Here is a 12928-nt window from a genome sequence, read left to right on the forward strand (position 1 = left end):
TTGAAGGCAGTATAAGCAAGCATAAATAAACAAATGCTTCGTGGTGTTAATAGTGTAAATGAGATATTATTGCAACAGAGAAAGTAAGATACTAACCCTTTTTAGAGGTTTGATAGCTATCAACCTTTCAATTTGCTATGCAAAGCTGAGCTTGAGATGGGTAACTTTTTTGGCAAATATTTAAAGTATGAGTTTTATAGAATTGTATAGAATTATTTATATTTATTTATTTATCAGAAATTGTTATTATTATTTTGTAGAATTTAAAGTATTATGATTTTTCTCCTTCATCTGAATGTGAATGACCTTTTTGTTATATTTGTTCTTGTTACCCATTTTTGGGTGGGCATGGCACAGGTTTCCCAGAGAAGCTGTGGATGCCCCAACCCTGGAAGCACTCAAGGCCAGGTTGGATGGGGCTTTGAGAAACTGGTCTAGGGAAAAGTGTCCCTGCCCATGGCAGGGGGGCTGGAACAAGTTAATCCTTAAGGTCCCCTCCAACCCAAACCATTCTGTGGTCCTATGATTTTTCTAGTGACAGTCTGCCTCCACAATTTTGCTAGTTATTGTTACATCAGTGTTACATCATAGATGGAGGTTCATGGTCAAAGCCAGGAATGTGAAAAAGTTTTAATTTAAAACAAATCCTGTTAGGTTGCACTGAACTTTGTAATCTCTGGTTCACTGAATTTACTTCTAAGTGTGATTCTTTCCTGAGAAGTGACTGTAAAAACTGTATCACACATTGTCATGTTTGTATTTCAATGACTTTGCATCAATTTTGTTCAGGATGTTCGATTTTTTTTAAAACCACCAGATACACCAATGAAGATTTGAAGGTCATGCTGTGTTTAAACTCAAGTAGCACCAATAAAAATGGCATTTCCGAGAAATGAAATCTCACTTACCTCCCAGCAAAGCACTTCAGTGTCTAGAGCAGGCTGTGCTGTCAGATTTATCCTGAAGTGCAATGAAATCCATTCTACTGCCAACCTAAAATGCAATCTCTCAAAACAAACATGCTAAAATTATGGAACAGTCTTACAATATTAGCATTATGAATTGCACTAAGGTGGAAAACTTTGCTAAGGCTGATCATACTATCTCATCATGGGACAAGCTTCGATCACTGTAACAAAATATGGGAATTATGCTGAGGAGTGGGTGCTGTAAAAGTACTAACCATGTTTTATTAGGTATCTGCAGGTAAAGGGTGTTGCTCACCTGAATTATTCAGTGTCCTTTTAATAGATCTGAGTATTTCTGGAAAATACTGACCAGTTTTTGCTAATGGCTGCATAATGCTAAATTTTGTCTTGTTACTTGGTTAAGACAAAGATTTATTTATTTTTGGAGATACTAGGCACTGAAGGCATTGGTCCTTTTGTTCATTTATGTTCATTTGTGAACAAAATGAAACCAGCATATTCTAAAGCAAACTTCCTCTTTGTTAGCTGTTCAGTATATTTGGTGTTTTAAGAGAAAAAATGGAATTCTATGTGATAAAAAGACATTAGTTGGACACTCAATAATTTATTCTCTTATCTGATTTCTGATTCTGACTTAGCACACTACAAACTATTTTCCTTTTCTTCTCTCCTTTATTTTGCAGTTAACTTTGACCACTTTCAAATATTGCGGGCTATTGGGAAAGGGAGTTTTGGAAAGGTAAGAATCAACTTATTTTTAGCAGTTAAATTTCTAATAGGCAATATTTTTGTGTTTTTCTGGTTTGATTATGGTCAAAGAGCAGAAGTTTTGTAGCCTTTTCCTTCTTAAGGACAACTGAACAAAAGTATAAACTGTCTATTCATTATAATATTTCCATTATAATCTATTCATTAAAATTAATTGAGCAAAACTTATAATAATTATTTATCCCAAATGGAGATTTGCAGAATTTAGAAATCAGTCCTAGAAACAAAAATGAACAAAAAGGTAGGAGCAGACTACTTCTTTAGACAGTCCACCAAAGTGATCTTGTTCTTAAATCTCTCACCTTATTTGTATCTTTAAAATAATTGCAGTATTTTAAAGGCACTTTACACAGAATAAATCCTCTTGGGACTGTGTAAACTGACATACAATATAATTATGATCATTGAGTAAATGTTTGTTCAATTCAACAGGATTTTTCTGAAGCAGAGAAGATTAATGGTTTGTTTACACTTGAGTAGACAACCTTTCTTTCCTATAATAGTGATTATAACAAGGTTTTAAATTTATAATACAAAGCCACATAGCCACACATAATACAAATACAAAGTCAGAGAAAATAATATTTTAAAAATAATAGAAACCATTTCTCACAGGAATAGATCTGAAGGTGAAATATAACTGACAATTGATTGGGTGACTGATCAAACAACAGCTGTCTAGATCTTGATTTCAGTGATTCCTGAGCACATGCCAGCTCAGTGCTGGTGAGGCACTTTGTAACCATGCATTAAGAGCACACAAAGGATTTTGCTGGTTCTTGGCCTCCATGCAGAACAATGACTTTAATTTTAGAGAGGCCAGAAATACTTCTTGCAGAACAGCATGGTCCTTCATGGCATGGTCCTTATTCAGTTCAGTAGTTTTCAGCAGAAATTGTCTCTGAGGTCAATAGGAGTACGTGCTGCTTGGGAAAAAAGGTGCTTAAAACCCCCTTAAAACAAAGCAGCAGAGATCTGTCCATGTTTATTATAACAGTACAGAGGTGGAATACCATATCAAACTAAATTAAGGTCCAAGAGTGCAAGTTATATACAGGAAAAAAAATTAAAGATGTCCAAATCATACTGACCCTCACAAAGGAACAGCTATTTAGATCAGAGTTCAGCGTTTTTGGTTTCACATTGTCTCTGTCTGAATTTTTTTAGCAAATTTTTAATATACAAATAAAACTTGTTTCATAAGAATTTCTAACCTGCCTTCCTACAATGTATCACTATGAAATCACTAGTAGCTGGAATATGCTAAGCATAACTAGATTAAAGTCTTCAACAAACAAATAAACAAAGAAAGAAAGAAACAAACAATTTCCTGGTATTTATGAAGACCAAAGCATAAGCAAAGAGCTACCTTTAAAGCAAAGCAAGGTCACTGAAGCCAGAAAGTCTTTTTGAGTAGTGCCCTGCACCTCGCTTGGGTAGCACTGATCCCTGTCCTGCTCTGTGCCTCTTTTGTTGTGCAGCAGATAATGCAGCAGGTCTGTGCCAGTGTCTGCCTGCACAGATAATACCCCAGGTAAGTCTGCATGTGCCCAGGAGTGCAACTGCTCCGTGGCCACACACATTCTGCCACAGCTTGCTAGCCACTTAGCTTGAACAAAAGAACTGGCAGCTCACAAGGGAGCTGTGGCTGTGATGGTCTTACCTGGCTCCCACCTCACCTCCTTTATCTGTCCCTGAACAAGGAGCAACCTGAATTCTCAAAGGACACCTTTGAAGTGAGCCCGTTCATTTCCAGAAAAAAGAGCATGCTTGTGGTTTCTCTTCTCTCCACATGCATTTCCTGAAAACTGCTGTGGTGTATCTTTTCCAGAAAAATATGCAACAGGGTCTATGAGACTGCACCTGCTCTTAAGGTGTCCCTAAGAACTGGGTACAGAGGCAGCAGCTGAAAGCTGGGGGACAGGCACTTGAGATACAAAGTATTTGATACCAAATGGCCCAGGAATTCCTGTCACAGCAAAAGTTGCGACTGAGAATTGAAAATGCCAAAGACAAAGCCAGCTGGGGGGACAGATGACAGGTGCTGAGGCAGGCAGCCCCAGTGGAGGAGCTGAGGTGCTGAGCATCACCTTGAGCTCTGTGCACAGGAGTGAGCTGAGCACAGAGGCTCTGCCACAGCAGATACCTCCTGCAGCAATATCCTGCAGAGCCCATAGGTTGCTGTAGCAACCAGAGTAATTTAAGAAATATATAGAGAGACGGAGATATTGTACCAAGAGCAATAAAATAAAAAAATAGAGCATGTCTTAAAACATCCTATTGCTCTCAGAAAACAGAAAAGGCCACAGAGGGGCCATAAAGGAAGCAGGCAGTTTTAGGAAAGCGTGATACTGAACATGGTTTTATACGTTGCAAGATGCTAGAGCACAACAGACCCCGAGCAGTAAACACCCTGCAATAGAGATTAACAGTCTTGCATCCTTTTTTGACATTTTCTGCTGCCAGGTACTTCCAGAAGGACAATAATAGGAAAAGTTGCCAGCAACTAGGCTACTAAATGAACAATAAAGGCAAGACTGACTCACAGAGACAGACATTTGAAATGGTGACTGATTTACCATGTTGTGCTTTTGGCTATGTTATAATAGGTCATTTTAAAATGGGCTTCTTTCTTCCCCTTGCTCATGGAAGGAAAAACAAGGTGATTTGTCAGAAGCCTGTACTCATCTGGGAAAAAGAAACCTGTTACACCAAGGACTTTCTTGTTGCATTTGACAACTGCAAAATAAGGATTTAAGTTTAGAGGGAACTCATTCTTTAAGCATGTTCCCTGAGGATCATGCAACTCTATTTTCACCAATACAGATTCCCCAAAGCGGGTTCACAAGAGCCACACTCACATAAACCTGTAAGAAAATTAGATATTTCTAGAAATATCATAGAAACATTCACCAGCTCCCTGAGTGCTGTGAAGAAGAGTGGAGGCTTGTTTTATTTTCCGGTGTAATGTGAAAGGGTGAGGGCTCCTTTGCGAGGGCAGACAGTAGAGACAGACACACATGATATGTTAGAAGTGCTGTCTCCTGCTTAATCTGGCTATTTTTTTCCATGTTGTTAGATGTAGAGCTATCACTCTTCTCAAACAAAATATTAAAAAAAAAAAAAATTATGTATTTGAAGATCATCCAATAAGTACAAAACCAAAGAGGATTGAAATTGAAAAATCCTCATTGTCCTTTACTGCAACAATAACCATGTAATTGCAGGTTACCGCTGCAAAATAATCTGTATTCATGTGTAACAACTGGTTCTCAGAGATATTATAGTACCAATTTTCTCTGACTTCTCTCTTTGTGGGAGTAGTTATATTAAACAATCTGACCTCCTTAAATTAAATTCAAATTATAATTTCAATGTACAAACTCTTTCCTGTTTGTCTAAGATGCTGAGACACAAGGCTTAGTTCTGATTAATTTGGTTGTATAAAACAGTGACTTCCTGTGATAAAGTAAATGAAATTACAGTGGTGTAAACCAGATGGAAGCCCAGAATCATGTCTGCACTGATTGAGGGTACTTTAGTAAATAATATGCAAAATATTTCAGAAAAAATATGCTTCTATACTAAAAGCAACATAACACACAACTGCAGAATATTAATATTGTTTGACAGTATAACATCCTGGTTTTTAGCTTGAGTTAATATGAAAGGATACTAAGCAGATGCTTCAGCTGCTCCAGATGTCATGCTTTGCTCAGGGGAATCTGGGAATGAATCTCCCTATTTAAAGGAAATCCCCTGGCAGCCTATGATATCCATTCTCCAGTCTCTTTGTGTAAATCTTTCCAGCTCTAATTGTAGGCTAAGACTAAGAACTAGTTTTTCAGAGTACATGGGCAGTCAAGGGGGCACTATTTCAGGCAGATGCTCAACAGCAGGTTCATCAATTCCCATCTGGAGTGTATCTGATTTCTGTCTTGTAGTCCTCTGTGTTGTGGTGAGTGCTTCTGCCCGTGCAGTGGCACAGCCCCTCTTCAGTGCTCCTGGCAGCTGTAGCTGCCCCATCTCATCTACTGAGGTGAGATGCAAAGTGTCACACAGGAGCATGGTGAGTGTGTGCCCCAGCTTCCACTCCCCACCTAGCAGTGCCCTTGTGCACAGATTCCTCTGGCTGTGGGTTTGCATTTCTCCTCTTTTATCACCTGCTGTGAAACCACATCTTGTGGCAGTCTGAGAGGTCTAAGTACTCCTGTGCTAAATTCAGAACAAAATTGAGTCTAAGTGCACCCAGCTCTTTCCAGAGCATGCACTTAGCAGCTCTAAGTCTCTTCTAGTGGGAAATAGGGGAAATCTGTGTTTTGCACCAAGTCTGATATTTCAGCCATCACCATCTTTGGCTCTGGGAAGGACTTTGTTAAAGCTACTCGTGGTTGCTCAGCCAACACAATATCATTCAGCTTCCTTCAGCAAGCTTCTCTGTTTTTCGCATGTGAAATCAGAGGCAATCCAAGAAGGCAGTTCAGAAGTGAGCCACAGCACATGCTGCTCTTGAAAAATGAAGCTTAGCCCTACAAATGTAATCTTCCTTCCCTAGATTCTGAGGGAAAGTGGCTCCAAGTCACTCTGGTCGAATTTCTTCTAACCTGGTAGGTTTTAAGGCAGTTCATTGTTACTTTCCACCAGAAATAACAAAAGACACCACCCTGTGATAACAACTAAGATATGTTAAAAAAAAAAACCTCTTTAGAAAGTGAATATTTTCACAAGAGGTTTTTAAAAATAGCACTATACCATTCCAGAGAAAATGAATGGGGTTCATAATGCCTACCTTTAAACATGTACAACACAGATGCCTATATCCAAATTGGCTATCTACAGTCTCTTTAGGGGATGTTAGAGGGAAACCATTCCAGGTACAGAGATAGTCCCCTACCTTATGTAGGAAATGGCCAGCGTCCCTCTCTGCTGACTATGAAGCTGGATAGTTGAGTTCAGAACACATATTTGCTCTGAATCATCACACTGTCTGGCCTTTGGAAAATGATATTCACAGAAAAATAGAAAGAGTGTGCGTGTGACAGGCTTCCATACTGATACATGTAAATAAGGCAATTCTGTACAGACTTGCATCATAATGAGTCATCACAGATTTTTTTTTTTTTTTTTTTTTTTTTTTTTTTTTTTTTTTTTTTTTGTTGAGGAGCCAGAGCACCTGTTTATCCCTATTTTAAAATTGCTCCTTTGGAACAAACCCCCCCCAACTTAAACATTTCCCATTAAGACTGTACATGTGAGAAGAGCTTGAGGGCTTTTCTTTTCTTGCATTACTGGAAAGTTTCAGTCCATTGATGTCCTGCTCAGGAGAAGAGCTGACAGTCAGCAGGCAGAAGTTCCAGGGAGGATCTCCACTACGATCCAGTGCTGTCATAGCAATGTCAGGCACTTTTCACAATAACATCAACATGGATGCAGGTCGTGTTTTCTGATTTTTAGTAGGAAGTGGCTTCATTATATTCATTAAGATCCTATTGGTTTTGTAACCATGTTAAAGGATTTGCGTAGGTACACGTTGCTAGAAAATGTTTACTATCATTCTGCTTTGAAGCTGTGTGTTAGGCAAGCTTCTACCAACAACAGAAGGTCTGTTTCAGCTGTGCTGAACACCCTTGTCTTTACTGCCAGGTAAGAGAACTGAGTGCCTTCTGGAGTCCCAGCAGTGTTTCAAAATAGGTTTACATTACATATTTTGGTGCTGCATATGATCTTGGTTTGCCACATTGGTCAAACTTGTAATTCTCAGCTGAGTAAAACCCTGTTCTCCCAGAAATCTCTCCAGTCAACCCTTCAATAGGGAGGTTTTTAATGTAATGGACTAGGAGCCTTCTGCAAACACCTAACTCTTGGCCAAGTTGTACATGAAAATCATGATGAAAACTAATGTACACGACTGAATTTCTGGACTTTGTTTCTGAGATAAAATCCCCAAATGTTGTACTTTATAATTTGACTTGCTAAATTGGCGTCTCCACATATTCTAAGACAGGATGTTAGGATTTGTCCCTGAAAATCCTGCTTATGATTTTGAAGGACCTGTGGGAGCTTGAACAATTAATTTTCATCCCTTCTTTTCCCACTCAGTTTCAGCTCTATCCCACTTGCTACTTTTTCTTCCTCCAAAAGGCCAAACAAAATTCCTCATTGTTCCACAGCGAGGGTTATTTCCACGTAAGTGTGAACATTTAGTTATTTTAAGGATATCAACAATATCCAGATTTTTCATAGCAGTCCAAGGTGAAAAATGAAACAAGGCTTCAGTACTCACAATTGTGCAACACTGATGGGCTCAAAATAAAGTGTTACTCTCTGTGTTTTCCTTAATAGTAGAACATCTCCTGATCTTAGGAAAGGTAATTAGAAACCCTGATTAATCATTAGAGGTTAAAGATACTCTATGAACTCCTGTATTTGGAGTAGATTTGTGCTCAAGGACACACTTCACAAAAATAGAGTTTCAGAGAAATGAACGTGGTCTGACTTCACCAGCCCTCTACAGTTTCAGCTGTGGGAAGTTGCCTTAGTTACTCCTGATTGCTCCTAAATATTGGGCACATAAGTTCCTTAAACTCAGACACAAAGGAGTTCTCTTTGGTTGTCATCATGTTGTAATCTCATCTCTTACCATGAATTTATTAATTATTTATTTTTTGGTGTGCATAATATGGGAGCGTGTATGGTTTTGTATGTATTTAAATATACAAATGTTTGTGTTTGTATGTATTTAAATATGCAAATAAAAAAGTAATGCCCACACCAAGTGAATGCAGGATACCTGGATTCTCAGACACTACAGACCTGGGATATCTAAACCAGACATTTTGCTTGTGACACTCTCCATTCTCAAGGTAAATACCATGACAGAAGACAATCCAGACTTCCCATGGGAGTTCTCTTGACTAAGGTTTTCTTCATGCATTTACATTATTTGACTTTTGTATTAAAAAAAAAAAAAAATATATTAAAAGCAAAGAAGTTTACTGCCAGAGACTAAACATTGTAATGGTCTCTTGTGAATTCAGAAGCATTACGATGAATATCTGTATGAAAATTCTTTTTCTTTTCAACAATAATTAAGGGAGCATAATTCTGATATTATAGATGAAATATTGAGCCTTGGGAACACAAGCAAGGGTTATGATGCAGTAATCAAGATGTGAATATTGATTTGTGGGATTGAAGGCAATGACAGCGCATTTTCCTAGGCAGAAGGCAGTAATTTCTCTGATTAATTAAATAACCTGTGATTTCAGTCATTGCAACATAATCCTTTCAGCTTTACCATGTAACTTCTGAAAGTTATGTTATGTTTGTGGGTCCCTATTTCTTCTTCTGAAGGGTTGAGTTGTTTTTTTGTTAATTTTTAATTACAATATATTACAAAGAATCCTGCAGAGCTGTGAAGTGAACTTACTGAAGGTCTTATTCAGTTGTAGTATCCAGATCTGAATTATTGAAATACCATCAAAGACCCCTTTTTTTTCCAAAGTCACAACAGAATTCACTGTCTCAAGGTGTCAAAATTTTTCTTTTACTTTGCTGCCAATTAGGTGTGCATTGTACAGAAGAGAGACACCAAGAAAATGTATGCCATGAAGTATATGAATAAACAGAAGTGCATTGAGAGAGATGAAGTTCGCAATGTTTTCCGGGAGCTGCAGATAATGCAAGGCCTGGAACATCCCTTCCTAGTCAATCTGTGGTAAGAAAATCTTTAAAATGCTTTCATGACTCTCTCATTTTCTCCTTGTTGCTGAATCAGTTCAGAGAAAAGAAGGCTGGAAAGCTGAAAAGAAGAAAAGATTTTTAGTGACCTCCTTTGTTAAAGGTATTAGGTTTTGCAAGGAGTTTTATTTTTCATTAATATTTTTAAGGTATCTTTTTTAATTGGAATATTTAAACATCATATTCATCTGTTAATTTCTGGTTTGGTTTCTCTCCAAATTGTTGCAAGTGTGTGAAATGGAAATGCATTGTCCTGTCCCATTTATTTTTGACAATATCTGGACAAAACGTCTCTCATAAAGCTGTGGAATATCAAACCCAACCATTAATTTAATTTTTTTTATTTGATTTTATTCAGAGAAAATTCAAAACTCGATTACTTTCTAAAAATTATTGTCACAGGACAACAGAAAAGTGCCTTTTTTGTCACCTGGAATTTTCCTTCTCCATGCTAGCCACTGAACATGAGTAGGAGAAAATGCTGGTCAAGCAATGGCTAGCTTCAACTACACCACCAGCTTACAATATTTGCTGGCTCTTATGTAGTGTGGTAATACTTGCTGGCTTTTGTAGTGATAGTAGTCATGGGACACAGAGTTTTCCTCCTTATCTAATGACCTGTATCATCAGAAAATAAAAAGGTGGAGGGGACATAAACCTTTTACAATATGAAAATTATTCAGTTTGTGAATAGCTTGATTGGCTGAAGATGGTTACAATGCACATTGCTCTTGTGTTTGGTGAGTTTTAGCTGTCTTACTTGAGGTCACTGCCTAACTTACAGTGTTCTACCCATCCCTTAGCTCACTCTTGGTGCCAGGGTAGCACCTTTCATAAATTAAAAGCCAAACTGTGTTCTGTATTGAGTGAACACAGCTTTAGCACAATTGCACTCTGTCATAACAGAAAGCATTTGAACCCAAAATTGATTCTAAATTAGGTCCAAAAGGACCTAATTATATACATACATTTGTGTTCTTCACTTGGTGTGAATGATCTGAGCTAATCTAATACCCTGTTGAAGGCTTAAAGTAAAATATGTCATTGTGACTGTAATACAAAACTTTCCCAGTATATTTTCCAAGGTTCCAGCAAGCTGTAGTCTTGGGATTTCTTTACCAAAGATATGGTGTGTCTGTGCTTAGGAGCCTGTGGAGTTCTCTGTTATGTATTTATCTACCTTTTTTGAAATCCCACTAACTTTTGTTCTTTACCAGAAGGTGTGGAAGTTTCCACCGTGTAACCAGACACTGCACAGAAACAGTCATAGGTTAATGTGATCTGAGAGATAAACATAACAGTGCTGAAAGACTGAAGATCAAATATTTATTGTGAAAAAAAGAATGCTAGATTCCCATTACTGAGTTATAATCAGATGATAAATATAATTTCTCTTTTTTTTTCCATGCCAAAGATTAAACTTCAAATAAGCAATACCTTAAAATGTGTTAGGCATCATGATGGCTTTTATCCTTCCTACACTTCTAAGATACCGTCACAGGATATCAAGACTCAAATATTATACTATATGTGTATATGAGAAACAACAGAAAAGAAAGAGAAATGTAGTACTTTAGAATTACAAAACATTTCAGGCAAATAGGACACTATTCAAGATGCTTCAGTGCACTAACAATTTTTTATATTTGATGTCTCTTGCAACAGTTACAGTTGAGCAATCTACAAGCACTGGTCTCTTCCCTGTCCTGACTGGTGACAGGACTGGAGGGAAAGCTGAGGCAGGGGAGGTTTAGGTGAAAGGTTCTTCACCCAGAGTGTGGCTGGGCACTGGCACTGGCTCCCCAGGGAAGGGGTCACAGAACCAGCCTGACAGAGCTCAGGGAGCGTTTGGCCACTGCTGTCAGCCCACGGTGTGAGTGCTGGGGTGTCCTGTGCAGGACCAGGAGCTGGACATGATCCTTGTGGGTCCCTTCCAAATCAGGGTGTTCTGTGGTTCTATGATTCTGTATGAGGCTCTACTGACATTCCCCTGAACTCAGACTAACACAATTAGAATTGTAGGAATTTTTCCGAAAAATAATTTCGTTGACCCTTATTATTTTCACCTGAAGGGGTCACCTCAAACACTGCACATTCAGATGTCTGGATTCAAAGCCCTCGCTCCAGAGTGAGCTACTGAACTGCTGGAGAACCTGTATTTCACCCTGGGACATCAAAGGGAAAACTTGAGCCTGAGACTTCCCAAAATTAATCTACTCTACCTAAATAACTCTCTCCTTGTATCAGCCTTATGTTTCTATATAAAATTAGCCTTGAAAAATCCTAAATTAATTTAAAATATCTTGTGATGTATTTCTGGAGTGCCTACACTTGTAGGCTGCAGTAGCATTTTCCAGACCTCTGACTTCTCTGTCCCAAATCTCAGCTGAATTTCAAGATATTCTACATATTATAACTTCAATAATGACCTTTGCTATTGAAATACAATGCACAAAAATCATAAACGATCCATGAATAATGGCCACATCTGTTCTGCTAACACTAAGCTCTTAAATATATTAATTATACTTCATTTATTTAATATTTGAAACTCCATTTTTATTTCTACCACAGGGAAAGGAACACTGCAACTATGAATGGAATAGTCCTTAAATATGTTGTTCCCAGAAATAACTTCTTAAAATAACATTTTCATTGATTGTTGGTGAGCTAGCATTCTGTTTAATGTATTTCTACTTGCAGTTTAGATGTAATAACAATTTGCATCAAATACATTTGCATTGTAGTTATAACTTACATTAGATGATTAGCAGGAATCCATGAGTTTTCCTCCTATGAGTCAGTTCCTGACACACTAATGGAAGGAAATAGTTGAATCTGCATTTCTTCTATGGTAATTGTAGCTAGATTAGTTTCATTTTTCAGAGTCAGATTTTGCTCTTTGTTTTGTTAATTGCACTGCAAATGTACAAACAGACTGTAACAGGAGCTACTAACCCTGTACTCTTTCAGAAACTGGAATATGAATCTAACAAGGAACAGTTATGCCGTGGTGTATGGGGAGTAAGACAACTTCAGCTTGTTTAAATGCCAAAGTTCTTCTGTACTAGTCTGTCTTTCCAGACAGACTTCTCTTAGGGTTCATATCAGCTTTTAGAAAACCTGTCTAAAGTATGATTTTTGTGACTAAAACCCAGAAATTAAAATATTTTATTTTTCTTAAAATATAATTTTTCTGTAACAATTATTTCAGTGCCCTTTTTAAAAAAAATTGGAATAATTGAAATAGAATGCTACATATTTCAATTCAAAATGTCAAATCCTAAATCAATTTTGAAAAGTATACTTGGAGGAAATTCTGTCATGATAACTTTTTCATGAGTTTGTGGTACTGTCCCTGACCAGAGCAACTGATTTTCAAAAGTTTATGATCTGGACTTCAAAATAAAATTAAAATAGTAATAAATCTCCTAACAACTCCTTGAACAAAAGGGAATACTAAGTAAGCATATTAATCCTTCTTTGAGAAA

The 12928-nt window shown here is 37.5% G+C and overlaps 1 protein-coding gene across 1 annotated transcript in view; it reads left to right on the forward strand.

Annotated features, from left to right (window-relative positions):
• Positions 1–1617: 1617 nt before the first annotated feature.
• The window catches only part of STK32B (serine/threonine kinase 32B), a 126564-nt gene continuing 115253 nt past the window's right edge, over positions 1618–12928 (forward strand). The window contains exons 1-2 of the mRNA XM_033513871.1: positions 1618–1668; positions 9263–9414. Of these exons, the coding sequence (XP_033369762.1) occupies positions 9296–9414 (119 nt within the window). The 5' untranslated portion in view covers positions 1618–1668; positions 9263–9295. The remainder of the gene's footprint in view (positions 1669–9262; positions 9415–12928) is intronic.

The sequence above is a fragment of the Parus major genome, chromosome 4, assembly GCF_001522545.3.
Source record: "Parus major isolate Abel chromosome 4, Parus_major1.1, whole genome shotgun sequence".
Lineage (NCBI taxonomy): Eukaryota > Metazoa > Chordata > Aves > Passeriformes > Paridae > Parus > Parus major.